The sequence below is a fragment of the Annulohypoxylon truncatum genome, assembly GCF_022578515.1.
Source record: "Annulohypoxylon truncatum strain CBS 140777 unplaced genomic scaffold F4807scaffold_32, whole genome shotgun sequence".
In the NCBI taxonomy this organism is placed as follows: Eukaryota; Fungi; Ascomycota; class Sordariomycetes; order Xylariales; family Hypoxylaceae; genus Annulohypoxylon; species Annulohypoxylon truncatum.
The window spans coordinates 1-27,709 of NW_025953818.1; the positions used below are offsets into that span (position 1 = coordinate 1).

Sequence of the window (27,709 nt, forward strand, 5' to 3'; positions counted from 1 at the left end):
AACCCTAACCCTAACCCTAACCCTAACCCTAACCCTAACCCTAACCCTAACCCTAACCCTAACCCTAACCCTAACCCTAACCCTAACCCTAACCCGAAGCCAGCATCAACGTGACGGTCAGCTTGTATCGTGCCTATGGCGTGCTTCGAATAGCAGCTTTCCCGACGAATGGTACGATGATTCAAGATATTGGCGGTTCCGATGCTCGCTCTATCGCGTTTTCGTCCGGCGTGAAAGTGGTACCAGATATTGGTAAGACACTACCTAGTTATCCTCGTACCTCTCAACGTGTTCTATATTGCTGATCTAGATACCGAAACAGGCAAGGTTATCTCCAGGGATGGTCAATCGCTTACCGTCACTGGTGCAACGACTGTCGATATCTTTTATGATGCAGAGACGGAGTTTCACTGGAGTGATGAGAGCCGGCGTAAAGCCTTAGTTTGCGAGAGGTTGGATGAAGCAGCGTCAACCGGCTTTGAGGAGCTTAAGGGGCAGTCTACCAGAAGACACCAGTCGATGATGAGCCGCGTGAATCTCGACCTCGGCAAAAGTAACTCATCGACGGCTCTGCTACCTATTGATCAACGCATCGCTAATTACGAGGTCGATCCCGATGCAGATAAGGAGTTGATGGTCCTTGTGTACAATTTTGGGCGCCATTTACTTATCTCGTCCTCTAGCGATACCGGGGGTGTCGGCTTGGGGGTGCCGGCTAACCTTCAAGGTATTTGGAATGACAACTATAGTCCTCCCTGGTGCGTATAATCCCTCTCGGCGTGCGTACGGTGCTGATATAGAACCACCTCGCTTACAGGGGAAGCAAGTACACTGTGAACATCAATCTCCAGATGAACTATTGGCTCGCCGAAACAACTAATCTGGCCGATACCCTTCGTCCGCTCTGGGATCTGATGAAGCGCAGCCATGGACGAGGCCAGGACGTAGCGAAACGCATGTATGGATGTCCTGGATACGTTTCCCACCACAACCTAGATCTCTGGGGAGATTCGGCACCCCACGATAATGGCACCGAGTATACAACTTGGGCCATGAGCGCACCCTGGCTGCTCAACCATATGATCGAGCATTACCGCTTCACCGGTGACCGGTACTTTCTGCAGAACCAGGTCTGGCCTCTTCTCGTTGACTCTGTGGCATTCTATAAGTGTTACACCTTTGACTTTGAAAGCTTTCTTTCTAGCGGACCTTCTCCTTCTCCGGAGAACGACTATATCATTCCGGACGATATGTCAAAGAATGGATCAAAGGGGTCTATCGACATATCGCCAACCATGGATAATTCCCTACTACATGCTCTCTTCTCAAGCTATATCGAGGTAGCATCGGCACTAAACATTTCCATCGACCCGAACGTTGGCTCGATGCGTTCCAAATTGCGAGACTTCCAGATAGGGCGGTATGGTCAAATCCAGGAATGGCGAAACGATTATACCGAAGCAGAGCAAGGACATCGGCATCTCTCGAACCTTTGGGATCTATTTCCCGGTCCTCGTATCAGTCCGCTCACTAATAAGACCCTAGCTGATGCAGCGCGCGTTTCCATAGACCGTCGGAATAATGGTACGAGCATCAGGACAGGGTGGTCGCGTGCCTGGATGGCGGCTTGTCTCGCCAGGCTTCTTGACGGTGACACTGCTATTGACGAAGCGAAAGCTCTTCTTCAAAACCATCTCCTACCGAATTTATTCACCCGTATATCGGACGAGACTTTTCAGATTGACAGCAATTTTGGGTACGTTGCGGCTATCACAGAAACCTTATTGCAGAGCCACCTCGGATTTATTCATATATTACCAGCGTCCGCCTCGAAAATTCCAACAGGGTCAGTGAGCGGGTTAGTTGCTCGTGGGGGTTTTGAAGTGTCCTTCTCATGGAAGGATGGAAAGTTTGTTCAAGCGGTAATAAGGTCGCGATTAGGTAGGAAGCTCAGCGTCCGAATCGCTGATGGGGAAGCCTTCAAAATTAATGGTGACGCCGTTGAGGATGTAGAAACGGCGGCTGGCCAGACCTACAAGATAACCTTGTGAAGTATACCATCATGGTCTACTAAAAGGAGACGCATGGTGTCTTACAACTTGTCCAGAAAGTACCTAGGTAGGTGGATGTCCACCAGCAAGAGAACATCTCGCTATGGGATCTCGTATAACTTGGATCACCGAGTTTAGCGGGGTTTACTTGTAATCTTTGCCTGAGTAAATCCATGAAGCTGAGTTGTTAGTGTATGCCCCTTTAAGCAGACACGAATACTACCTACCTAATGAGTAACTTAGGTTTATTTGTCGTGGCATCTCATACTTCGTTGACGATACCAGCTGCCTGATCAATACCGACGCTAGCACCAACCGAAACTGTTGCTCGTGAATTATACTGAACCCGGCATGTTCATTTGCGATTGCTTCGCAAGGCAATTCCTGTCTCTTCTCAATTGCAACCCATTTACCTAGGTGCCGAATCAACGTGACTGTCCGTAGCGAATGCACGGCTACCATATGACCGCGTCTGGCCTCTGAAGTAGGTCAAAGGTTTTTGAACAGACGGTGTCAAATACTCCGCCATTCGCTTTTATAGCTGTGCGGCACGACATTGAAGATGTACGGTCGGTTCGTCTCCGCATAAAAGCGCGTGCCGTCACAGTACCTGCAATTCCGAACCAGGACTGCGGCAATCCCTCGTCTATCAGCCAGTCCACCAGCTGCGATTAACTTAATATCTCCGAGTCACCCAGCTTGGAGGCTTGGAGGCCATCGGCAGCTTGCGGAATCGATAACTACGCCCGCTTCTCTCTCGGCTCCTTACCACCCAACATGTGGCCCTTGCAGGACTAATAAGTCGGGAGTGCAAACCTTTGCTACTTACAGAGCTGCGGTGGTGCTCCTTACTTAGACCCATATTCTTGTTTCCGAATATTGTTGGCAGACAATTTCTCCCAGAACTCGTGTTCACCAAGCTCCTCGGCGGCAAAGAGTCAGAGGACGGCTGACTTATACGTCACGAAAAAGGGTAATTAATGCGCAAGTTATCTTGTAAATATCTGTCATTCATCTCTGAAAAGCGTCGAGTTCTTATAAACGGTATGTTTCTTCAAACGGGGATAGATGGATAGTGTAAATGCTCAGATATAAGGGGCTCGATTGTTCCGCATTGTTCCGCAGGGTGTAACCATCCGCGGAATAAAGAGGCAATGCCTATCAAGCAAACGATACGCAATCTAGTATTAACTCATTGTGGCCCTTTTAATAGGTAGAATGTGAATTATTAAAGCAGACTCATATCCTCTTACGTTGCTATGCAAATGACCATACAACTAGACATTTCAACCCGTCCGCTGCATGGGATGACGATGAAGAGCTACCGCAAGTGCCTGGAAAGGAGAGGCATTAATACATTATCTGAGCAAAGATGATACCAGGCGCTAACCTTGGAAGTTTTATAGATTCTGGACCTCCGTCGCGTGTTGATACTTCCGGCTGTTATAGGTTGAATATAACTTCTTATCCTATTCAACGTCCGATGATGTGTATATCACTTCACTAAAGGTCGGGTAGCTGCATATGTACACATGACTTTCAGATGAATACTATTACACAATACCTCTCCCGTAGCGTTGTTTGCTCTGTGGTAGGGTTCACAAATGATGGGTACCTAGGTGTGGTGGATAACCTGTATCCCATCCGGAATAATCGAAATAAATCAAAAGCCTAGAATAAAGTTTTCCTAATAAGTTACTTTCGTGATTTCAGTTACACTCTTGTTGGCCAGTAAAACTCTTTGCAAGTCTTATTTTACCCTAGGAAATTCGAGGCGGCTACGATTCCATTCTCTCACTTGCAAGAGCAACCTACCTATCAAAAGTATTCACCGCTAAGCCGATCGAAATGAGAGGTTGGCACCCGAACCTCCCCGGTTACCTTACCATCTGGTGTTATCTGGCGCAAGTAGCATACTCGGTTGGCTTCCTGACGCAGGGCTGTCAGTTGAACTGGGAGTACGAGGACGGCGAGGCCCGGACGTACTGTCTCGACCACGTATGTAACATTAACGCCTACACCGCGATCCCATTGGACTGGTGTATTGCAGATGTCGACGGTGTCTTGACTCCTCGGAGGATGTATGCCAATGCCCCTCTCCAATCTTTTAGGATGCGAACTGATCTCCCTATTAAGGGGAAATTTTCGACAGCGGTGCTTCGATTGCAGAGTCACGGAAGATCGCTACCATCTAGGTTGTGATTGCATCAAATTCGACGGAACTATCGTTTACAGCGAGATCAACATAAGTACGCCCCCCTAAATCCTTACTCATATCTAAGCTACTGCATCGTAATTTCATATCGTGTTGAGCGAGCCCCAACGCCAGCCCCAAGTTATCCTATTTTCAATTATAGCTATAGCATGAGAATTTCGACGAAATCGGCTAACGGAGGAGTAAATTTAACTTGCTTTAGATGATGTGCTCTATAACTGGTGGGGTTGGCTCTCCTGTTTCGGTTATTATGAGAAGTTTTACGAGCGTGATTACCCCTGTAAACATGAAATCGGCTGGATGCCCGACGCTTCGGTTCCCGACATGACCTGCGCGCACGGCTGTCCTGAAGTCAAGCCCTCAAGTTGGACTAGGCTTGATATCCCGGCGATGGCAAACGTGAGCTCCGGTAACGCCTCGGATGCACTGGTACGCTTCTCGAAAGTCGCTGGTGAATCGGGACCTCGACCGGAACTTTCAACGGAAGATGGATAAACAAGGGGACGTTCACATCAGTCGAGATGATCTTGTAATCGACACAAGCCAAATCTGTCAACGTGGGGCTGGTATTGGGGGAAGCTCCCTGTCATTCCGCCCAGCTCTCTATCGTTTACGCTTAGGACGGCTATTCGCAGACACATATTAGTCATGTGGTAGAAACATAGATAAAGATAGAGAATGAATTAATGATTTTCCTTCAACGCCTACCCCTTTTTCCTATATCGTAAATCCAGAGCTAAAACTCGTCTACACTATAATCCGCGCTATATCTCCAATGCCCCTGCGGAATAATTATCAAGACAGATTTGCCATGTCGAAACTACCATCTACCGGAAGCAGGCAGATCCCTTGAACTCTGACCGACCAGGAACTTATATTCGCCGTCAACCATAGCCCAATTTTGTGCATCGATATCCCAGAAACTCAAGTCACGTCTCGTCAGATTGAACGTAACCGTCTTAGCTTCGTCCTTCTCTAGCAGTAACTTGTCAAAACCGCGCAGCACTTTCACCGGAAAATCGACCGCAGAGACTCCTTGTGGATATTCTAGGTATAACTGCGGCACGACCTTGCCTGCCCTATCGCCGGTATTCGTGATGTTAACAGACACTGTGACGTATGTCTCCCAGAGGTCGGGATTTCCACCCTCCTCACCTCCTGCGCCGGAGGGCGGTTGCTTAACATCGTACCCGTCGGGGTAGGGATACGGGTCAGACACTATATCGTCAATAGTATCGAGATACGGATAGACATATTTCTCGAGCTTTCGAAAACCATCTGGGAAAAGCGCCTCCTCCTCGTCAGGAATGGTAGCGTCGTATTCGGGCGGGACTGCGAAATCCTTAGGCCGCGGCGCGGGGAAGGTGCTTTTCTTCTTAAGTTCCTTCACTACGCAGTCGCTGAAGTCGAAGGTAGTATAGCTCAAGCCGAATCCGAACTCGAAGCGTGGCTCTATATCGTACTTGTCGAAGTGTCGGTAGTCGACGTAGAGGCCCTCTTTGAAGTCTTGTTGCGGCACGACGCCGTTGGGTATGTACATGATCTTAGCGCCGTCTCCGTAGTCGTCCAAGGTCTTTCCGATAGTCCAAGGTAACTTCCCGCTTGGGTTAACGTCGCCGAAGATGACGTCTGCGAGGGCGTTTCCGCTCTCTTGGCCGGGCAGGTTCGCGAGGAGTACTGCCTTGACGTTGGGTAGGCCGATCCACTTCTCCATCACGACGGGACCGACCGTATGAATGACGGCGAGCACATCCCCGTCACCGCCGTGGCATCCTTGGGCGACTTGGACGATGAGGTCGTCTCCTCCCTTCTGCAAGAAAAGGTCAGGACGATCGCCCTTCACGCCCTCCCAGGCCTTGTACCCTTCGCCAGAGTCGGCGTTCGCGAATACGATGCACAGCTGAGCGTCTTGCAAGATCTCGGGTTGCTTTGCGAACGGCGGCTTATTCGTGAGGTAAGTCGACACCTTCACGCTCTCATCATCTTCCCAGCTCTTGGATAAAGCTTCGACCGGTGTGACGAGGTAGGGGAACTCGACGGAACCAGAACCCCAGCCCGAAGCCAGCGTGCCTTGGTTACACCCACGATCTGGGCATCGGTTGGGTCCTTCGCCGGGACCCGCGTCCTCGCCAAATATGGCGATCTGCAACGGGCCGTCGCGTCGTCGCGTCTCATTGGAGTGGGAATCGGCGCGAGTGAGCGGCAGCAAGCCGTCGTTCTTAAGAAGGATAGTCCCCTCAGCTGCAATCTGCCGCGCTATCGACGCGTGGTCTCCCATCACGTTGATGTATTTGTTTACCGGGACCGTTTCCTGCTCGGTGGGGCTACCAGGCGCGGAGACGCCTTCGGGATCGTTCGTCCACGACGAGAAGTTGGGACCTTTGCGGTCATATTTTGCCTCGTCGTCCTGACCTAGCTGGTACCACGCCGCGACGATCCGGGTTACCATGTCGTTCAGCCTGTCGAGAGGCACCGACCCGTTAAGGATAGATCTCGTCAGCTCGGGACCCCAAAAGGATTTGCCGTTCTGCCAGAACTCTCCGTCGCCGGGCATGGTCATGTCCAGACCAGCCAGAGCGGTGGAGACGCCGCTTCTCTGCGCAAGCCAGTCGCTCATCACGAAACCCTGAAAGCCCATCTCGTCCCGCAGCAGGCCGTTGAGCAGCTTCGAGTTGCCGCAAGCGTACGAGCTGTTGATCATGTTGTAGCTGCACATGACGCTCGCCACACCGGCCTTGACGGAGTCCCCGAACGGCCACAGGTATAATTCGTGCATCGTTCGGTCGTCGATGTTGGAGCTGATCGCGTTCGGAAGGCCCCATTCCCACGGCTGGCGGAAGTGTTCCTGCTCATTTGCTACGAGATGCTTGATGGTAGCCATGACGCCCTCGTCCTGGATTCCTTTGATAGATTCGGCCGCCGCGATACCTTGTAGGTAGGGATCCGCTCCGAAGCCTTCCCAGTTTCTTCCGCCCGCGGGCATGCGACCCAGCGGACCGATGCATGGGCCCAGGATCACGTTGATGCCTTTCTTCCTGGCCTCGATGGCGTGGGCGTTCCCCCATTGGTACATCAGCTCCTTGTTCCACGTCGCGCCGACCGTCACGCCGGCGGGGAATGCGGTGGCGTTATCGGCAAACCGAATGCCCAATGGACCATCTTGAAGGGCCAGAGCCGGGAATCCTACGTGGATTGCGGGGCCGGTATTGCCTACGGCCGGACCCATCGCCCACCCTGTTCCCGTCGTCACGTTCACCTTCTCCGGTAGCGTCATCTTAGCTACCATCTCGCTCGCTTTCCGGTAGCTGTCAGCCCAGCTCCTAGACGACCCGCCTTTCGGGGTCGGGTACCACGGCGGCGATAACCCGTCCGGAGGCGATTGTTTGTATTTCTTGAACGCGAAGAAGCCGCCCGCGCCGAGGGCTAGCCATACTAGGGCAAAGATACCTAGGCAGCCGATGATGCATCTGGTCGAGCGGCCGGCGAGGCACCCGCACGGTTTCCGCAGCCAACGGTTACGAGGCTGGGTGGAGAAGGCACCGGTGGAGGGTTTGGTGGACGTGAGGGGGTCGGATTGGAGGAAGTCGGTCGCGTCGAGGTCCGAGTCGAGGTCGAACGACTCGCGAGCGTCGTAGGAACGTCGGAAACGGTTTTGCTCGTAGTCCGAGCCTAGACTCAGCAACTGCTCTTTACTCGAGTCCATCGTCGTCGAAGGCCCTTAGGCCGCGTTACGCGGAACGATTCGACAAGCCGTCGGTCTGACGGTGATGGTTCGTGACGGTTCCTCTAGACGGATAGCTGATCGCTTCAAGGACCGGTGTAGGTAAACAAGGTAAATTATCCCTCGATACGTCAGATCTTCGAACCAACGAACCTTCGAGTATTAGGTATATATTTGAGATATTTTAGCTGCAATGGTAACACGACAGCAATATGATTACGAGTTCATTCTCTTAGAAGGTATGTATATTGCAACCAAAGAAACGTTGGACATCTACTCTTGGAGATATTTAAGTAGGGCATTGAAACTCGGTCAACGTCGCCTCCGACATTGGAGCTTTTACTTGAAACCTGGAGATCAGCTTGGCGTTGGACTACCAAGCTCCGAGCACTGGTTGGATGAATGTTTTAAAGCATGCCCAGGCTTGCTAGTGCGCCGTGCGTCTCCGGGTTTATCGCTAAATATCGATCTATGGCTCCTTAGCCAGGCACTAGGTAACTAGGGGAACTCCACCGATCGAGCCGTGACATTGGTCAGATAAAGCTTACGTCGCGCGAAGAATGCGGGGTGGTGCCGGCGGGATATTTATATAATTATAAACTACCAGGTACCTAAACAAAATACCTAGCCAGCGATGACCTAGGTATCTAGTTGTCCGTTTCGCCTTGCAACGGCGTAGGACATCCGACGCCAGTTTTCAAGCTTGTCAAACAAGGAACACTTGGATGAGCAGCTTCTCTATAACGATACCGAAGCATTGCGTTCGAATCTACCGAGCTCTGGTTAGAGAGCTTAAGCGCGCTTTCGGCTCCGGCGACGGGTAGACGGTATTCGAAGCTCGTATTATTCGTGGCGGCTTCCTCTCCTCTAATAGCATATGGAAACGGTAGGTAGTCGGGAAGCAAGCCCAACTGCTTCAGCAGCGTCGCTTGATCCCAGCTGATATGTTCGTGGTAGAGGCGATCGCCGCGGATGTTAACCACGCTTGTAAAAGGGATGCTGATAGGTCGCCCGGTTGCCGGAATTCCGGGAGCTCTGGAAATATAGGTAAATAAGTTACTCGACACCTTTTTGCTAAGAGTATCGACACAGCACATACAGCCAATCAATTACGCGGTCGTGGGTAGCCTTGAAGAGGAATTCGTCGACTACGCGATCTATTCCCACGGTACGGCTCACGAGCTCAAGCTCCGTGTCGGGTGGGTTACTGAAGATGAAATGGTGCCTGTAGAAATCGGTCAGGGCCTGTCGCCCGACGCCCCCGGTCAGCGTTGGGATGTGATTCACGTAGGGTTCCTCGACCATGGTCGCCATCGTCTCCTCGACCGATCGCGCTTCGAATTCCCAGTAGGTGTGCTCATCCCAAACCTTCTCGAGGTCGAAGTGAGGTCCGCCAACAAGCGGCTTCAAGAAAGAGAGCGTTCTCGTGTGGGCGACACAGGCTGAAGCATCGTGATAGTCTTCGTGAGCTGGAATGGCGAAGAAAGGTCCCGCACGGGTATAGTAGTGGCGCTTCACATGGCCGTCTCCACCTGCGATGTCTCCTCCGGCCTTCATAGCTCCTGTGACATGTGCTAACAATGGCAGCTCGCTTCTAGTTGTGCTCGCTGACGATGCACCGTACCAGATCACGGCACAGATCTCTGAATAAGCCCCGATTGTTTCTAGTACGGCGGGTTCTACGACAGGCATATAGACTTTTCGTTGTTATACCTTCTGGTTAGCTCGGTCATCGTAATTTCATACATGTCTAAAATATTTCCTCTCGCTCACTCATGATTCCGATTCTCTCGCTTTGGTCACAGGACGACGACCCTGATAGTTCGGAGAGTGCTAAACGGAGACCGTCGCGTATGAAGTCCTTGTTAGACGCCGCGGCTCTCAATTGAGCAACGGCGAAACCCTCCTCGGCCCATTTTAATAAGGGTGGCGGGTCCAAGGTCTTCTTATGCCTGCGGAGATCAAGTCCTTCATCGACGAGAAGAAGCAATCCTGGACCGTGACCTCGCCGTGAAAGAGGTGGTGTGATAGTTAACCTCGAATCCATGTTGACTAGTAAGGTCCTTAGAATGTATCCTAGATGCGCTCATAATAGACGTTCACGCTACTAGAAGGCCATGCCCATAGACTGAGGTATAAGGTCGCGTGTGTAATATCTACCTACCTATATTAGGCGGGGTTATGGACAATAATTTAGAGCCGTCCGGATAGAGTACGCCAGCATATTAACCAACGTCACCTAGAGATCATGGCTGTACTACACTGACCCGCAACGAAAACGGCGTATATTAGAGCCGTCGCTGTCTCTTAATTGAATCTTGTGCAACCAGTCGGGCAAGTCCTAGATATTCGACTTTTGCCAGTCGAACATAAGAGCCTTGGCAACTTGTTGTCTTCAAGCTTCTATAAAAGGACCGACGGTTATACTTACCCGGAACTATCTCGAGACTAAGAAATGAGAATCTCACATAATCCAGTCACGAGATCTGACTGTTGGTTAAATTTACCAAAGTCGCATATTAATACGCGGGTTGTCGTAATCTAGTAAGCTCTGCGCTCAAAAAAATACAATTTCTCATTTCAAAGCTCTATCGGGAAGAATGACAATCTCGTCTCGGGGCTGTTATACAGGATATCATACATCCAGACTAAAAAGCATCATCAACAAGCGTCAACCGTTACATGTTACTCATACCGTTTCGATGTATCGTTTCAATTCCCAGTCCGTCACGGCCTCATCCCACAACCGGATCTCGTTCTCCCGGGTGCCGCCGAAATGATCCACGAAATCGTCACCGAACACTTCGCGAGCGATGCTATCTTTTCGCATAAACCTGTCGGTGGCCTCCCTCAAATTTCTCGCCAGTCGGGCACCTTGGTCGGCGGTGTCTCCCACGTCCTGCTCTTTTCCAAGCGGAGGGATCGGAATTTCGAGCTTCTTCTCTACGCCGCGCCAGCCCAGGGCCAACACGGCCGACATGACGAAGTAAGGGTTCGCGTCTGCTCCCGGCACGCGAACCTCGAACCGAGTCGCGCCGGGTTTAGAAGTTGGCGGTGCGATTAGCCGGACGGACGCGGCGCGATGTTCGAGGCCCCAGGAGACGGTCACGGGGGCCCAGAAGTTCTCGACCAACCGCTTGTAACTATTTATCGTAGGCGCAAGCATGGGCATCACGTCGGGCAATCCCTCCAAGATACCCGCGAGAAAATGTCTTCCGAGATCGCTCAAGTTGGCGATGTCGGGATACTTGGCGTTCTCGTCCTTTTCTTCGCGGAAGAATAGATTCTTGCCGTCCTTATCTACGACGGACACGTGGGTATGCCCGCTGTTTCCCGGTAGACCGTGCCTCGGTTTTGCCATAAAGCAGGGGGTGATGCCGTAGCCGCTAGCTACCGACCTGACGACGTACTTGAAAAGAGATGCGCGGTCGGCCATCTCGGATATCTGGCCGAACTCCAGCGCCGCTTCGTAAACTCCGGGCCCGCTCTCGGTGTGCCATCCTTCCAGATCGCATTTGAATTTAGCGCAAGAATTATACACGTCGTAGTAATACGACTTGTTGAGAGTTGGTCGCGTGACGCTGTATCCGAACATTCCCTCGGTCAAGGGCGGTAGCGCGTGCGGCGGATTGTCGTTTAGATACGCGGTAACGGACGGGGCGGGGGAATCCGTGGTGGATGAGGACGAAGAGGGCACCTTAAATTGGAAGAATTCGATCTCGGCTTTAGAATAATTAGCATCGTCATCATGCGCAAGGCCCAACCCCCAAGCGTAGCATCGAGCTTGAGATCAGCCAAGAGTAAGACGAACCTCCCGCCATGGCGTCGTAGCCCTCCTTTCGCAGCTTCTCGACCGTAGTTCTGAGCAGGCCGCGCGGATCGGCGCACACCGGTTTCGAGTCGTCGTCGAAGAAGCTAACTAAGAAAAAAGGAACGTTGTCCTCCCAAGGGATGCGCCGAAAGCTATTCAAATCAGGCACGGCGATCAAGTCGCGATAACCGTTCTGCTTATTGCTAATCTTGAGCTCCTTATCGTAAGTCCTGTCGTGCATGTCCCAGCCAAAAATGACGCTGCAGAAACCGAATCCTTCCTTGGCTATCGATAGGAACTTCTTCTTGGACACGATCTTCCCTCGTAGCATCCCGTCGACGTCAACTCCGGACAGCTTAACCTTGGTATCATCCTTGAGGAGATCTGGCAGAGCCTCGACTGTGATGGGTTGCGTTAGAGCCATACCGAATTGAGTTCTGCGGAAGAAAAGAGTATAGGGGTCGTGCAGCTGATCAGCTAGTAACTCCGAATCGTGATGTGACAAGAAAATGTAGGTATATAGAAGGAAGGAAGACGAACTGCTCTCGCCATACAAGAGTCGCCAATTGATGTTCAATTGATGTCAAAAAAGTCCAGACGCCACAAGGAGACTATATAAATACTCGACCGAAAGTCTTAGGTAAAGCGGATGTCTATGATATATGTAGCATACTAGGTACGTATGTGGAACATGCACAATTTTCGGAATGCCTCATAAGGAGGGGATAGAGGGGGGGTGGATGATAAGGCTGAAGAAGGATCGTTTTCACTTGCACGAGTTACAAGGCACGAAACAAGGAAATATAGATCTAGATACCTGGAGACCTTTACTAGCCTGCTAGCTTGACCCTGCCTTGCTCGGATTAGGTAGTTTCGGCGTAAACCCTAGCATATGATTGGTAAAGATAAGCTTCCGCGGACCACAAAACTCGAAGCTTTAAGCCGTGTTTAGTCAACTAGTAGGTATTCTACATGTAGGTATCTCGTAGCGGTACGTTACCGGGGGTACGTAATTTGATCCCTGTATTGTAAAGTATCAAGTAATTACGTACATGCTTGCTATCCGTAAATATGCATACCGAGTACATAATGCACCTAGTCGATCACATCAATATGCTCAAGTCATCATCCTCCCATCGCGAACTTGAAAATCAAATGCATGACTCTTTCCGGTAACTTGCAGCTTCTCTTACGTCGACGTTCGATGTCTCACGTAGTACACAGATATACCGCCTTATATAAGGCTAATGGAATGCAACATTTCTCCTAGGGCTGCATCAAGTCAGATTCCTCCTCATCAACCCACCAATCCCCCAGTCTGTCGTCACGAAGTTCTACTCTCAGTCCAATGAAAACGTATATTTGCGTTTTTTATACTCCATTCTACTCCATTTCCAAATCTGACGTGAACTCGGTGAAGGAAAATTCGGCTGACGGCGCGTGACGGTTTTGACGCATATCCGTAGCTATTCAAATCTGCATCCACCCTTCCACGAGCAATGATCCTCCCCCAGGAACGACCCAGACATTGCATAAACGTCGTCGTGGGGATTACGACGGCCTCTGAACTACCTAGACGTCTAATAGAAAGAGGGATATGCTGGAGCTTTCTGACAGTTGGTAAGCAAATCACTGACGACTTGTATGCTAACTCCTGTATGATGGACATATCGCGTAAAGCCCCTATACTTTCCATACCGAGACCAACCTATTAATAGTTGAATATGAGGCTCTGGGGACTCGCTGAGCCTGTGCTACATGAGCATCTACGACCCGAACGATGCGAATTACTTAAACATCGCCTATTTCTGAATCTCCAATTCGGTGCTTGACCGATGCTGACTATCCATCGCGCTTTGGATCGCCTATCGTCCTACTGATACCCGTACCTAGCATACGACCATATGGTTCGTCCTATTCTCGGCATGATGACTCAAGTTGACCATTCACTAATTTTGACCCGGCGCAACGGACCAGTGTCACACGCAGTCATCGCCTCACCGCTCGGAAGTAGGCAAGTTCAATGCATGGCGGGAGTTCCGCACGAATCAATTGTCGACAAGTTCTACCAACGACTTCCCAAAGAGCAGTCATAAATCGGTGTGGCGTACGCGTCAAGCACGCCTCATCCACGCTTTGCCTAGGTACTAGGAGGCATCTGCGGAACTTGGCTAAAGAGGTTGTGGTCCTCGAAATAACCACCGCCTTTTTTACGATGCGGCTAGTTGGTAAGCGTCACTGCCTATGTCCCACGTCAAGGTGAACATCGTCACCGACTCGTACGTACTCCGGTCGTGTTGCTTTGGTAGAGAGATTATACTTCTCCGGGCCTCGTGATGTTAGACTCAACCCCTTTCTTCCTGCAAGAGCATCTAAACTCCGGTTCTCTCGCTACAATTAGGTACCCCCCTTTACGAACGAAAGCTTATGTACTGTCAATCCTCGGATTTAAGCCTCCACGGGTATTCGACACTCTTGGATTTGCCGCTAGAGTGTATGTTAGAAGCTGTAAGTGAGAACTGTTTGCTTATATTCACCACGTATATTGGCAAAAATCGATCGAATTTCTTAATAGAATCTGGAGGTATCTATGTTGTGCTGTTGCTAATCTAGGTCGGTAGCCTCCAAAGTGCAATGGCCTCTTATTAGCAGCGAAGTTGAATATAGACTCTCGTAGCTTGAGACTATACCAATCTGAATAAAAGTCCTGGGTAATAGAACAACGCGTTTTCAAATAGGCACTCTTCTCGCCGATACTTAGATGCGTAGGTAGATACATGAGGACCACTAGCGAGGGTATTGTGAAACATTTAATATGAGTGGCTTAAGCATAGGTACATACCGTGACATACATATATAGGTACCTACATAGTATCATCAAATACTTTACGTACCTACCTTTTAGGTACATACATGCGGAACCACATGATGTTGTTGCGTCAAGTACCAGGTTCGTGATAAGCAACGGATCCATCCGTCATTAGTCTTATCATTGCTATAACGCCGTTGTCGGAAGCAGAGGGGCTTGCATACGGAGTGCCCCTCCAAAACTAGTCCGAGTCGACATTGCGATTACCTACTACGTCAAGGTCTAGCAGAGATATAGTGGACTACCTGGTGGGCCAATGTCTAATACTATCATCTTATCTGAATAATTTCTGATAGACCACTCTTCTCATCTTCTGAGTCGACACCTAGTGAACTACCTTCGTACAGCTGGGTCTTGTATCTCCTCCATACCCCTATAATTTAAGCATAACCTCTTTTCTCGCTGAAACCTATCTGGTCGCAATAGTAATGGCTACCGAAGGCAAGGGCCGTCTGGCTGGCAAGAACGCCATCGTCACTGGAGGCGCTGGGTATGTTTCTTATATGTCACCCCTATGAGCGTAGTGCCGGAGAGGTGATTTGAAGCGTAGTGAAGAAAAAAAAAGTGCTAACACGGTCCATTTTCACAGTGGAATTGGCCTTGAGACATCTATCCTATTTGCCAAAGAAGGCGCCAATGTATTGCTGGTCGACATCTCAGAGCCGGCACTTGAAAAAGCCAAGGCCAAAGTCTTGCAGTTGGTGCCAAAAGCCGGCCGAGTAGAAACGAAGGTAAGCTATTCCCGCTCGATTCCTTCACTTACGTGTATTCAGATAGGCGGGAATAACGCGCCTCGGTATAGCTGCAGATTTGTAAGCTAACATAGGTGTCCTCTTCTTATTACCCTAGGTTTGCGATGTTTCCAAGGAAGAGCAAGTCAAGGCGACGATCGATTCGCTAGATTCGTGGGGAGGACTCGACGTAATCTTCAACAATGCGGGTATTATGCACGCACGGGACGACGACGCGGTTGGTACGCCGGAAGAGATATGGGACCTGACTATGTCGATCAACGTCAAGGGGGTGTGGTACGGGTGTAAGCATGCGGTGCTGTCTCTGCGGCGCAACAAGAAGACCAAGGGCAGCATCATCAATACCGCATCCGTCGTGGCCCTCGTCGGTTCGGCGACTCCGCAGTTGGCATACACGGCATCGAAGGGCGCCGTGTTAGCCTTGACCCGCGAGTTAGCTATCGTCCACGCGCGTGAAGGCTTCCGGTTTAACAGCTTATGCCCGGCACCTCTAAACACTCCTCTATTGCAAGACTGGCTCGGCGATGACGTGCCTAAGCGTATGCGACGAGAGATCCATTTTCCATCCGGTCGTTTCGGCGAAGCCATAGAGCAGGCTCAGGCCGTCGTGTTTTTAGCCTCCGATGAAGCTAGCTTCGTCAATGGCCACGAGATGGTTGTGGACGGCGGCATGACCAAGGCATATGTCACGCCTGAGGGTCCGCCCCTAGTCGCACCTGCGAACAACGCCTTGAAGAATGAGCTATGAGTTAGACTCGCTATTCGTAGACTAGCAAACCGAAGATAGAAAAAATCCGAATCCAAACGGAGACTCCTGATTACATTGTATCACCGACTATATACATGACCACCCATAGGAAATTGTCGAATTTGTCTTCGTAGCGAGGAGCAAAAGACCCAAAAACCACAAAAAAGAAAAAACAGCCGAACTCCGTCGCTACGATGCATACGATCGGCAGACTAAATTAAATGGGAATTATAGACGTTAATTTCATATGTCAATGGAATTGTCCTTCAGTGTTCCCTTCGCCCATGCTCTTACTCCCACTGCTCCCACTCTGGACCGCTCCGACGATGCCATCCATATAACTAGCGCCGCTCCATTTTTGATGCGTCAGTACATCACAGCCTAGGTCCTTCTCGCGCCGTTGTACGAGATTGACGTATGCTAACATGCCATCCTTCTTGTAATCTCTGGCCAACTCGTTGGTGATGGTAGCGGTGCTGTGCAGTCCGGCAAGCGAGATGAGTTGCAGGACGAAACCCTCCTTGGCAATATCCCAGATAAATGACTTGAGCGTCGCGTCTGTGAAACCGTGGGCCATCCAATTAAACGATGGCGACAGGTTATAGACGAGGCCCTTACCCGGGAAGACTTGCCTCACCGCGCGGCCCAGCTTCTTAGCTACTTCCACATTCGGGTCGCCGGTTTCGACCCATAGGAGATCTGCGTAAGGAGCGAAAGCTATAGCTCGCTTCGTGGCCGCCTCCATGCCCGCGCGATAATGGTAATGGCCCTCCCTGGTGCGCGGGATATCCCAGTTGAAGGCGATGGGCTTACTAGCGTACTGATTCGCGAGCTCGCGGCGTTTCGTAATACCGGTGTTGGGGTTTGCTTTAACATATTGGACGTACGAGTCGATTTTTTCTGACGATACGCCTTGGGCCTTCATCTGCTCGACGGCTGCCTCGTCGAAAGTCACCAACCGCGTCTTCTTCACCCAATCGGCCTCGAAAGCGTCGATTTCCGCACCTGATGCGCCGGCAGCTTCCATCTCTTGCAAAGTCTCTGCGAGAGGTGCGCTACCTTCTTCTGCGACGCCGAGTATGAATTCGTGGTCCCGCACGTCAATCGCACTAGAGATGAGTCTCCCACTTTCCGAGTCGGTACGCGCGATGACAAGATTCTCCGTACCCATCACGTCCCATTGGAAGCGCGCGATGTTGAGGCGGTTGATATGCTCGCCGATCGGCACGAGAACCTTGCCTGCCAAATGGCCGCACTTCTTGCCACCATGCAACTGGTCTTCGAAATGAACGGCGGCAGCTCCATTCTCAGCAAACAGTTTCGCGAGCTTCAGCACAGCAGTTAGGCCTCCGTGTCCCGTATCTCCGTCGGCGATGATAGGGCGGAAGTAATCTATGTATGGTGTGCTCTTCCTACCTTCCGGTGTCAGCTTCCGCCGTAGATCCCATTGTTTCCTGTCATGCATCGACTGGGCTTTGGCAAGACGCTGGACCTGATTGGGGACAGTGTTATAAGGATAGTCGCCAAAATCCGGTGAGACTTCGTTAGTAGTGGTGAGGACGGCTGAACAGGCCCAGCCGGAGATATAGAGGACTTCTTGATGTGGCGCTTGCTGCGTCATCTGTACGGGATCGATGGCTCCCACTATTCACGGTGTTAAAAGAGCCAGGTGGTGGTTTTCGTGGAATTAATGCGTAGCAGAATTCGTGTACGTACTAGTGTGGATAGGCTCTCCTTTTGCTACCCTTTCCTTTACCAGGTTGAAAAGCTTTCTTGCCATGAGCGAACTGGGATATGTCTGCATCTGGGAACCACGTTTCGATACGACATCCGCAGCAGTGTATGGCCTCTTTATGCCCTCATATCTAGGCGACGCCCACCACTCCTCGACATCTTTAATCTGCTGTTCGTAGAGAGCATCCTCCGCCGCGCCTGGTTTCTCGGTTTCTGGTAGGAGCTGAAACGAGTCGGACGGGAGGGTCGTCGATACGGGCGGGTTGACGGGAGGTAATGACATTCTTGTCATTGAGGAAGAGAAATGTCTCGAGACGATGCGGACTGGGGTACGAAGCGGAAGTCCCGAGCTTCTGGGAGCTCGAACTATCGCTCGACGAAACATCACGGCTGCTTCTAGTATTGCCAAGCCGATATGAAGGATCACTATGGCGTATATGAGTTAAGGATATGAAGAGATTCCTTTCGTCCCATCATATGCATTCGGATACCTAAAACATGTGTAATTCATTATATATACCTAGGTATGTACCTAGGTAAGTAACTAGATATGTATGAACATCAGTCAGCAACGGTCAAATGGTAAAGCGGTTCTTGGATAGCTCTAGCCTATTGGATGCGCGTGTCTATTCCAAGAATACTTACTTAGTAGTGAAAGTACTTTGGCAGGTGAAAATTGTAGCATCCGACCGACCCGTTTAAAATTCCTAGGTACCTAGATACCTTGCCTCACTACCCCGCCGCCGAACAAATGCCCGATAACCTCAATTTGAGTTGTGCGGGGGCGACCGATTGGGCAAAATGTGCATACTTGCCTTGTCACGGTAATCCGCGGCTTCAAATTGTGCGCCTACAAATGATGTCATTAGCAAAAAAAAGGAGACAGGTCAGGAGCAAATATGCTTCTATTTTCATTGGGCAATTGCACTATTTACACCGTCCTATTTCGCATATCACATGTCCCACTGAGGAACGACAGGAACAACGCCTGCAAGGGTGTCGATCTTTATTGATCCGAGGTCGGTTATCTGGTGTTCGTACCTAGTACCCTACATACATACACGTATATATCTTTATATGTACTTATATGCGCATGCGACATTACATTCATCATCAACCTATGGACGTCCCGTGCCTAAAGTACCTGCACAGGTAGGTATGTATCTGGGAATGGTCAGCGACGGGCAAACGGGGCAAAACGGGGCAAGCCGGGGCTGACGGGTTCCCTCGGTTATGCGGGGAAGGGAGGATAAAGGTGTTACCTAGACCCTTAATCCCTTAAGTCACTCCGCAACCCCAAAGTTACCCTACCATAACGCTGGGGGCACGTATCTACAACATTGAAGTACTATCTGATGTACATGTGCGTAGGGTATGGATAAGGTAGGTACAATGCCTAATAGTACTTTCCGAGGCTGTGCCTAGGCAAGTATCCTGGATGTAAGCTGGAGCTTCCACCGGTTGGTAGTTTCCCCCACATCAGGTCATGTTGTGTTTCTTAATGTTGGAGTCGTGATTTCTCGCAACTCCTTCTTTCCCATTTCTGTTGTTTTCTTATCTTCTGTCTTGTTTTCGCCATTGACAGCATCATTCTCTGTAATCGCGACGGTGTTTGGGAGATACCAATACCAGGGATTCGATCATTCGCGTCTATTGAACTCGTCTTATAGCAATATTCAAGCAGCTACCTTATCTGCTTCGCTTGCCGAGGTCTCCCAACTATTCGTTAGTCACCTATCATAGGAATGAGCAATATGGCGATGAATCTGAGAACTACGACAAGAGCTCTTGGGGGGCTTAAAGTAAGTGAATTTACAAGAAGAGGGATAGCTACTAGGTAGTGAACATATACACATACACATCACTCTCCCACCAAGCTAGCCATAGGGGTTAAGCCGAACTAACTAACGAATTGGATAGCCACGTGTGGCCCAGGTGGTGTTCCTCTCTACGGCTAGGTCGTACTCCACGTCGTCTGAACCAGACTTGAAGGAGACTCTCAAGGAGGTTATTCCCGCCAAGAGGGAATTGCTCAAAAAGGTCAAGGCACATGGATCGAAGGTCATTGGCGAAGTAAAGGTGGAAAACACAATTGGGGGCATGAGGTACGGTTGAAGGTTGCTTTATCTGCTATTTATGGAGACTAATTTTGACGTAGAGGGTTAAAGGCTATGGTCTGGGAAGGCTCCGTGCTAGACGCGAACGAGGGTATTCGATTCCATGGCCGAACGATAAAGGACTGTCAAAAGGAACTTCCTAAAGGTCGGTCGGGGACAGAGATGCTCCCGGAAGCAATGTTCTGGCTCCTCTTAACCGGAAAAGTGCCTTCGGTTAACCAAGTCCGCCAATTATCGCGTGAGCTTGCCGAGCAGGCTCGGCTCCCCGACTTCGTAAACAAGATGCTGGACAGCTTTCCTCAGGACCTGCATCCCATGACTCAATTTGCCATTGCCGTCAGCGCCTTGAACTATACCTCCAAATTCGCGAGGGCATACGAGGTTGGCATAAACAAGGCCGACTATTGGGAACCCACCTTCGACGACGTTATCAGCTTGCTCGCTAAGCTGCCTACCATCGCAGCCAAGATATATCAGAATTCCTACCGTAACGGCGGCGCTTTGCCTGGTGACGTTGACCCCGACCAGGATTGGTCTTACAACTTCGCGTCCATGTTGGGGAAGGGTGGCAAAGAGAACGAGGACTTCCAGGACTTGCTAAGATTGTATCTTGCACTCCACGGAGACCACGAAGGCGGAAACGTCTCAGCTCACACCACTCACCTAGTCGGGAGCGCTCTCAGTGATCCCTTCCTAAGCTACAGCGCTGGCCTTCAAGGTCTAGCCGGCCCCCTGCACGGGTAAGTTCTTAGGTTCCGACTTGGTATTTCACTTTTGAACCCTCGCTTATAACCATCCGTAGGCTTGCCGCGCAGGAGGTTCTGCGCTGGATACTGCAGATGAAGAAAGAAATCCCGGAGAATTACTCCGAGAAAGACGTTCATGACTACCTATGGTCGACACTTACTAGCGGCCGTGTAGTTCCCGGCTACGGACATGCTGTCCTTCGCAAGCCCGATCCCCGCTTCGAAGCCTTGATGGATTATGCGGCCACTCGTCCTGCAATCGCCAACGACCCTGTGTTCAAACTTGTCCTACTAAACAGCCAAGTTGCCCCAGACGTCCTAATCAAGCATGGAAAGACGAAGAACCCCTACCCCAACGTCGACTCTAGCAGTGGTGTTTTATTCCACCACTACGGTTTCCACGAAACACTTTATTATACGGCGACATTCGGCGTTAGCCGAGGGCTGGGTCCTCTCGCTCAGCTTATTTGGGATCGGGCTCTCGGCCTGCCCATTGAGCGACCTAAGAGTATAAATCTAGAAGGAATATTGAAGCAAGTGGAAGGGTGAAAGAAATCATGTTTAACGTTGCACTACTCTGGCGTTATCAGCAGAGCGCCCTGAGTTATAGATTTTCGATCTCGCCGATGAAAGCATTGCAATCATGATTATTCTATAAATTATTTTTGTTCATACATCACGAAAGCTAGTTCGCCAAGGAAGTCGAACGTGACGAAGCTGAGAGCTCGATTCCTGCCACCGCGAGATTGGCATTCGCTAGTTCGTGAAAAGGCTAGGCTGGGTCGATCGATGGTAGGATAAGCAAAGCAATCATTTTGGCATTTAGCGCAATTTCTCAACACTTTTGTACATATTTCATCCTGGTAAGTGATGCCAATAAGATCTGTTTGCACCCGCCTGATGATGCGACAAATATGGTAAATCTCTTACTCTGGGTAGATGAGAATCACTTCTGGCCCCTTTAGCGGGGCGCAAATGTAACGTTAAAAGCTCCGGTTCTCACAAAAAGAGTTGGCACCTAGCTAAGTGATTTGATATTATTCTCGGCTCGCGTGTGAGGGGATTTCATATATTAACCGCGAAGAATATCTGGGTTACTGGATCGCTGGGGATCTTCTAAATTCGGGTTGCACGGAATTTCATGCGAGAGTCACGACACCACGACACGTACGATATTCTCGTTTACTCTTCATCGTCACATACCTATCTACTTATCCATGCATGTATAGCACATCAGGTGGTCGGCACAACCTCAGCTGAAAGTCTAGATCCGTAAGCACCAAGACACTCAGTCTATACGACTCCGTGCGGGAAGGTCGCAGCTTAGATTTGCGGGCATCATCGAGAGCTAACTCGATAGGTACCTAGATAGCCTGGCCCCTGAAGTAATACTACGGCTCATGTAAAAACGTTTCCCATGCTGGACAGAACTATCAGGATTATAATACGTAGGTACGATTCATCTTATCCATTCCGATACAACATGCGTGAGCGGTTTGCACATTGGGTTTAGCGAGGATTTCTCACCAGGGGCCCGCCAACGCGGCTAAAGAGGTTAAACAGTCCCGAACGACCAAACAAGAAGATTTTCATCCTTCTTACGATTATAGCCCTACCGAATCCGCGTTCTAGCCAATGTTCGTTGACGGAGACACCCGGATCTGCATGGCCTAGCGTTGACATGTTTCTGGATTCGCCATACCATCGTAGTCTTCATACCAGTTCCAGAAATAGTTCTTCACATCCATGACAATTCAAATTCGGTGGCCTAGGAGCAAACCCCAGCATTTACTGGTCCGCTATATCGACATCCGGCCTCCACTCGAGGAGTTCTTACACTATGGGCAGTTTGACAGGACGTATTGCCATATTGCTTTAGCCTCCCTATGGGAAACAGCACAGGCTTATTCTGCCCTTAGCAGTCCAATGTTATGAAATACTTATCACATATACCTTGGCACTTACCAATAAGAGGTATGTTATGTCTAGTCGTCTGACATAGTGCACCCCAGTCAGCACATGGGATGAGCAGACTCCATGGATGTTAACTTATCCGGGGCAGCTTGGTTCTCTTCCCGAGTCGAGTCAAAATAGCATCGATTACGATGTCTAAGCTCAGGCATCCCGTTAGTCTCCCTGAAAACGCCCGGGGCCTGGATCTTTAGCCCTACCCTATCCATATATCTCATAACCAGCAACTTGTTTCCAAGGATTCCATTAGGTATGCATGCCTTGCTCGCAGGTTCGAGCCGAGTTCCACGCCGCTGGGCGGTGAGTTGCTTTTTAGCTGCGTCATGTGGCCTGGTTATGAGCGTCAGTCAAGGCTTCGATTTGCTAATACTTCTATAAAAAGAACCCCGTACCGAACCAACGGCGCAGCCATGAGAGCTAGATTTCCCAGAATTAATATGAGTTCATCTATTCTACTTCGACTACCAATTCAACCGCAAATTTATGGGCGAGGCTGGAAGGTTTACTACTAGGGTATTGCTGTTAACTCCTGAGGTCTAGGTTCGCAATCTATTCCCCGAATTAATCATCGTGTCATCTTATGGCTTCTGGCGAGTTGCTATCATGTTGTCTAGATCGTCTTGGGCTGTTAGGACCTATCCCCGGGTCGACCAGAGAATGGGATTCGACCACCCGTCCAGGCTCCAACTTTTGAGTCTAATATGTTTGAGATGACGATAGAACTTTATAAATACGATCTGATCCCTCGACGAAGTGGATATTTTCCCTATCAACATTATCAAGTAGGCATCTACAGATCTCAGTTTCTTCACCTGGGTACCCTCGTCTTCCTCCACTAAGCTCAGCTACTGACCACCATGCGGTCATTTATTGCTCTCCTTACGCCCGTTCTTGCCGTGGCCAACCCTATCGGCATCGTCGGCGACGGGGATACTCCTAAGCCGGATGAGATCACCATCGTCAGCGCTTCCGCCAGTGGAAATGGCTGTCCTCAAGGAACCGTGACGACGGACCTCTCCCCGGAGCGAGAAGTGAGATATCTAACTTAATAATGTTCCAAGGGCCACGTCCGTAACTAATCACCGTAATAGGTTATCACTTTTGGCTTTGACGCTTTCCAGGTGTATACCGGACCTGGCACCGTACAATCGGACAAGTCCAAGAACTGCCAGCTTCATCTGAACCTCAAGTACCCGGGGGGTTTCCAATTTGCTGTGGTCGAGTCCACATACCATGGTTACGCCCAGCTTGAGGACGGCGTGACCGGTACGTTTTACTCGACCTACTATTTCTCCCAAGACGCCGCTGCTACCGTAAGTGGTCCAACCCCATCCTACATTTACACGCTACACCTTGAAGCTTACACGCGCGTTAGACCACGACTCGAACATCAATCGATGGAGGTGGGCTCTGGGCCGACGGCCAGGTATACACCAAGCAGGATCAAATCCCTACGGCATCGATCATCTGGTCACCTTGCGGCTCTACGGGTATTCTCAACGTCAACAACCGCATCGCGCTGACGTCGAGCAATACGACCGCCTCAGGTCAGATCTCCGACGATGACGCTACCGTCGCTTTCACCCAGCAGGTTCACGTTAGCTGGCAAGCTTGCAAGTAGAAGGTAAAATGGTCGAGGTTGATTCGCGTGTACGAAAGGGGGGGGTGAGTGAAGGAGTTCAGGAAGTTTATGAGCACGTAAAGGGGTAAGTACTGTGATCATTGGTGAAGAAGGGAGCCCAGCAGACATTCGTACATACCACATAGGAAAAATCACCTCCGTCCAAAGTATTATGTCTCTTTGAAAAATGTACGAATATTCCAACTTACGTTTTCTGTTCAAGAACCTACACGGTTCTAAGGTGAATTGAATGAGACAACCCGTGTGAAGTTGTATGGTTTGGTAGATCACCATACTCTACCCAGGCATTTGCGTCGATGTAAAACCAATATAGGATCCCCGTAGGCGGTATTAGCTGACCAACAAGGCCATGTGCAGCTGATTACTGGAAATTAGGCGCAGAAAATCGCATTACATCGTACCGTCTAAAATACCAAACAAAATGCTAATATATCCAAGTATCGGGTATTCGAAGATTAAAGACCTCGTAAACCTATCGTTGCCAGCCGAAGATGGAATGAGACTCTGCGTCTTCTCCTTTACAGCGCATTCCCAACTTCTCTTTTTTTAAATAAAGCACTAACTGGAGTTACTTCCAACTACTTATTTTGGTTAGACTTTGTTGGTCGGCCCCCACGCGGTAACTAAAAACAAGGAAAATCCCCCCAGTCACCAACCACCACTGCTTCGGTTGTCATCACCGCGCGTAACCAGGTCTGGGAGAAGCAGGACTACCAGGACCGTGGCCGGGTGCGGGACTGTTTATTCTGGGCGATCCGTACCCGCCAGCCTGAGGCCCCGGGGAACCCATTCGCATGGAGGCGTTGGAGGGTGAAAAGGTCCGGTTTACGGGCGATATAGGCGTAGGGGCTGGGATCTGAGGTGGTTGACCAGGGCTCTGCGTGCGAATGGGTGCGGGAAAGCTATTATTACGCTGCGGTCCGGCTGAGCCTGGAGCAGGACTGCCAATGCGCTGGCTCATCGCGTCATCACGGAGAAGCGGCATGGCAGCACCGACAGCGCCAGCACTTGGGCCAGTCGGGTCCCACGCTTTCTCAGGTGGGCCCGCAGCGCTTCCGGGAGGCGAGTCAGGCACGGCGTATGCTGAGGTGGCCATCGCGCCTTTGTATTCGGTTCCGTCGAAGGCCAGCGCGTCGGGGTCCCTCCCCTCTCTCTTAAACCTCTCCAGCTCAACTCGTTCCTGCTCCTGTCGCTGTGCTAATAAGGCAGCCTCCTGCTTGCCGCGGCGTCTCTGCCTCACGCCAAAGACGACGAGGGCAATGAAAGCAATGGCACCCACTCCGCCGGCTGCGGCATAGACGCCGTTCTTCGTGCTAGACGGGAGGTCGTTCCATTTCTCGGAGAGCGACTTCTCTGGCTGCTTATTGATGTTCTCAACCGCGGTTGAGTTACCACTGGGGTCCTATGTCAGCATAGAATCACGGCGTCCGAAGAGCCGACTTACCTAGCGATCTTGATACTTTCCCAAGTACCAGTATGGTCACCATAGGAGTACTCCTTTCCGGTGGAATAATCCTGTACTAGAGCACTCTTCACGTACATCGTGTATGGCTCGGAGTAGGTCGTAACACCACCGGCCCATTCAATCGTCCCTTGAGGCTGGTCCGGGTCACCGCCCGCCCAAATACCAAGACTGAGCTTCATCGGCGTCTGAGGATAGTTCAACGTGTTGTTGGCATCCGTCGCAAGGAGCGTGCGGACATGCTGGGAGTCGATATACCATTCGAGTTGATCCTTCGTCCACACGCAAGTGTAATTATGGTAGTCGTCCTGGACTCCGCCATTGACTGGATGGTAATCTGCATTGTGGAAGTCGGGTTCTCCTTTTCCGAAATAGTTCGTCGACACGTGCGTGGTATTCCCTCCCATAAACTCCCAGTCGACCTCGTCGAGAACATCAGAAGACCACACGATGGAGCTGATGATTCCGGTTCCGGGTGCTGCTTTCAGGAACACCTCTGTCCTGCCGAAGAAGAAGTAGAAGTTCGATATTAGGGTGGGTGATTCGCCTTTCTTGCTGATCGTGAAAGCGGCTCCAGTGTCGTAGTTATAGTCGACGGTTCCGGCAGTCGTATTAAACGTACCCGCAGGCGGCGTGGCGTTGAAGTAAAACGTGTGCGTCGTTCCGAGAGCTGGATCCGCCGGACAAGTCGCATTAAGAGGGTTGCAACTGGTGGTGAGCTGGCCAGCGACGGGATACACGAAAAGCGAGAGCAACGAGGCGGCTGCCACCAAGAACGAACGAGTCGACATCGTGACGAATTATCGAGGGCGAGCCCTCGTATTATGGCAAATTAAGCAGCAATTCAATAATTGGACTTGAAGCTTAGGCGTCTTATTAGAAAGAGGTACGGCGCAGAAAGAACGTGTTGATTTCTGTCCTTTGTTTAATGACTGTCGGAGCTTGCCTCTGGGACTATCTCCTTGACTGCATACTCTCCAGTAGCAGGCAGTCAAGTCTCTAGAATTGGAATAGTAACGATCGTGGACGAGCGAGTTTGGTAGATGGTCGGATAGCTCAGGAGTGACTACAGGTGCCAAGAGGTTGGTCGGAATACCGGATCGCTCAAAACGAGGGGATTAAGTGACAGAAATGGCGTATATGATAGCCCACGGGCTATAAATTAGGTAGATAGTAAGGATCGTGGGTGTCGTTTCAAAAGGTCGCGCACGTTGAGTGATAAAGGAGCGTAGGTGCGCAGCTTTTCGACTCGATATCCAAAACGGAGAGCGTGAAATGAGGGACTGAGGTTCAATCGGGTTAGTGAGCGGAATGGACGAATGGGGGATCTAGCTAGCCCCTTATTCGACCTGTTTTCTCCCTTGGCTTGGAAGAGGAAATGGTGATTGGGAAGGTCGAGGAAGGCCGCCGGCCGCCTCTGGAAACCAGTTTTATCATGAAAAAGGGGCTTCCTCGCTAGCGTAACATCTCGGGTCCACACATAGAGATCCATTAGTTAGATAAGGTACCTGGTTTCCCCTGCCAGGGGCCGCGTCGATCTTGCAACCGATGCTGTTCGACGCCATACTTGTTCCAGCCTAGTTGATCGGCATTTGACAAGCTAAGGAGGACGATCAATTTTCAACACACGGAATTAACAGCCGGCGTGTTGAGAAGCCGCCAAATATTTTATTTTAATCGTTGCTTTTTCCATCCTGTGTCTCTGCGCAATGCCTCCATTAAGTGAGCATATGAGGAATAGCCTCGAGCTGAGATACATATATCAAAACCAATTGTCTTACTTTGAGATATGGTCGGATTATTTTTCCCGTCTCTCTGCATTAATATCCCATATCCCACTTTCGACGAAGTTGACGCAAGCCGACGGTAA

General features: G+C 50.5%; 10 protein-coding genes across 10 annotated transcripts; 5 read left to right on the plus strand and 5 right to left on the minus strand.

Moving 5' to 3' along the window:
* Positions 1 to 176: 176 nt before the first annotated feature.
* On the plus strand, positions 177 to 2,232 carry F4807DRAFT_469903 (Six-hairpin glycosidase-like protein; the record flags this gene model as incomplete). Its single annotated transcript, XM_048002765.1, has 3 exons — positions 177 to 252; positions 323 to 758; positions 818 to 2,232. 3 exons carry the CDS (start codon positions 177 to 179, stop codon positions 2,049 to 2,051), a joined length of 1,746 nt encoding a protein of 581 aa, XP_047851170.1. The 3' UTR covers positions 2,052 to 2,232.
* Positions 2,233 to 3,899: 1,667 nt separating this feature from the next.
* Positions 3,900 to 4,999, plus strand: F4807DRAFT_469905 (uncharacterized protein; the record flags this gene model as incomplete). The annotated part of the gene is made up of 3 exons (XM_048002766.1): positions 3,900 to 4,132; positions 4,188 to 4,300; positions 4,469 to 4,999. 3 exons carry the CDS (start codon positions 3,900 to 3,902, stop codon positions 4,759 to 4,761), a joined length of 639 nt encoding a protein of 212 aa, XP_047851171.1. The 3' UTR covers positions 4,762 to 4,999.
* On the minus strand, positions 4,928 to 8,513 carry F4807DRAFT_437727 (glycoside hydrolase family 3 protein). Its single transcript, XM_047999070.1, has one exon. The coding sequence runs from the start codon at positions 7,967 to 7,969 to the stop codon at positions 5,087 to 5,089; it is 2,883 nt and encodes a 960-aa protein (XP_047851172.1). The 5' UTR covers positions 7,970 to 8,513; the 3' UTR covers positions 4,928 to 5,086.
* F4807DRAFT_437728 (uncharacterized protein) lies at positions 8,514 to 10,182 on the minus strand. The gene is made up of 3 exons (XM_047999071.1): positions 9,761 to 10,182; positions 9,087 to 9,684; positions 8,514 to 9,022 (listed from the first exon to the last, which is right to left on the minus strand). The coding sequence occupies exons 1-3, from the start codon at positions 10,032 to 10,034 to the stop codon at positions 8,635 to 8,637; spliced, it is 1,260 nt and encodes a 419-aa protein (XP_047851173.1). The 5' UTR covers positions 10,035 to 10,182; the 3' UTR covers positions 8,514 to 8,634.
* A 43-nt stretch (positions 10,183 to 10,225) lies between these two features.
* Positions 10,226 to 12,740, minus strand: F4807DRAFT_437736 (putative glutamine synthetase). The gene is made up of 2 exons (XM_047999072.1): positions 11,799 to 12,740; positions 10,226 to 11,710 (listed from the first exon to the last, which is right to left on the minus strand). Exons 1-2 carry the CDS (start codon positions 12,220 to 12,222, stop codon positions 10,677 to 10,679), a joined length of 1,458 nt encoding a protein of 485 aa, XP_047851174.1. The 5' UTR covers positions 12,223 to 12,740; the 3' UTR covers positions 10,226 to 10,676.
* Positions 12,741 to 14,750: 2,010 nt separating this feature from the next.
* On the plus strand, positions 14,751 to 16,292 carry F4807DRAFT_218890 (NAD(P)-binding protein). The gene is made up of 3 exons (XM_047994032.1): positions 14,751 to 15,157; positions 15,257 to 15,398; positions 15,517 to 16,292. Exons 1-3 carry the CDS (start codon positions 15,096 to 15,098, stop codon positions 16,165 to 16,167), a joined length of 855 nt encoding a protein of 284 aa, XP_047851175.1. The 5' UTR covers positions 14,751 to 15,095; the 3' UTR covers positions 16,168 to 16,292.
* Positions 16,293 to 16,417: 125 nt separating this feature from the next.
* Positions 16,418 to 18,184, minus strand: F4807DRAFT_453238 (isocitrate lyase; the record flags this gene model as incomplete). The annotated part of the gene is made up of 2 exons (XM_048000430.1): positions 16,418 to 17,811; positions 17,884 to 18,184. 2 exons carry the CDS (start codon positions 18,182 to 18,184, stop codon positions 16,418 to 16,420), a joined length of 1,695 nt encoding a protein of 564 aa, XP_047851176.1.
* Positions 18,185 to 19,467: 1,283 nt separating this feature from the next.
* On the plus strand, positions 19,468 to 21,912 carry F4807DRAFT_219097 (citrate synthase). The gene is made up of 4 exons (XM_047994035.1): positions 19,468 to 19,703; positions 19,822 to 20,006; positions 20,060 to 20,758; positions 20,821 to 21,912. The coding sequence occupies exons 1-4, from the start codon at positions 19,647 to 19,649 to the stop codon at positions 21,311 to 21,313; spliced, it is 1,434 nt and encodes a 477-aa protein (XP_047851177.1). The 5' UTR covers positions 19,468 to 19,646; the 3' UTR covers positions 21,314 to 21,912.
* A 1,680-nt stretch (positions 21,913 to 23,592) lies between these two features.
* F4807DRAFT_469909 (uncharacterized protein) lies at positions 23,593 to 24,852 on the plus strand (the record flags this gene model as incomplete). The annotated part of the gene is made up of 3 exons (XM_048002767.1): positions 23,593 to 23,766; positions 23,827 to 24,048; positions 24,111 to 24,852. 3 exons carry the CDS (start codon positions 23,593 to 23,595, stop codon positions 24,354 to 24,356), a joined length of 642 nt encoding a protein of 213 aa, XP_047851178.1. The 3' UTR covers positions 24,357 to 24,852.
* F4807DRAFT_219054 (glycoside hydrolase family 16 protein) lies at positions 24,639 to 26,815 on the minus strand. Its single transcript, XM_047994034.1, has 2 exons — positions 25,822 to 26,815; positions 24,639 to 25,771 (listed from the first exon to the last, which is right to left on the minus strand). Exons 1-2 carry the CDS (start codon positions 26,628 to 26,630, stop codon positions 25,054 to 25,056), a joined length of 1,527 nt encoding a protein of 508 aa, XP_047851179.1. The 5' UTR covers positions 26,631 to 26,815; the 3' UTR covers positions 24,639 to 25,053.
* Between the last annotated feature and the right edge of the window lie 894 nt (positions 26,816 to 27,709).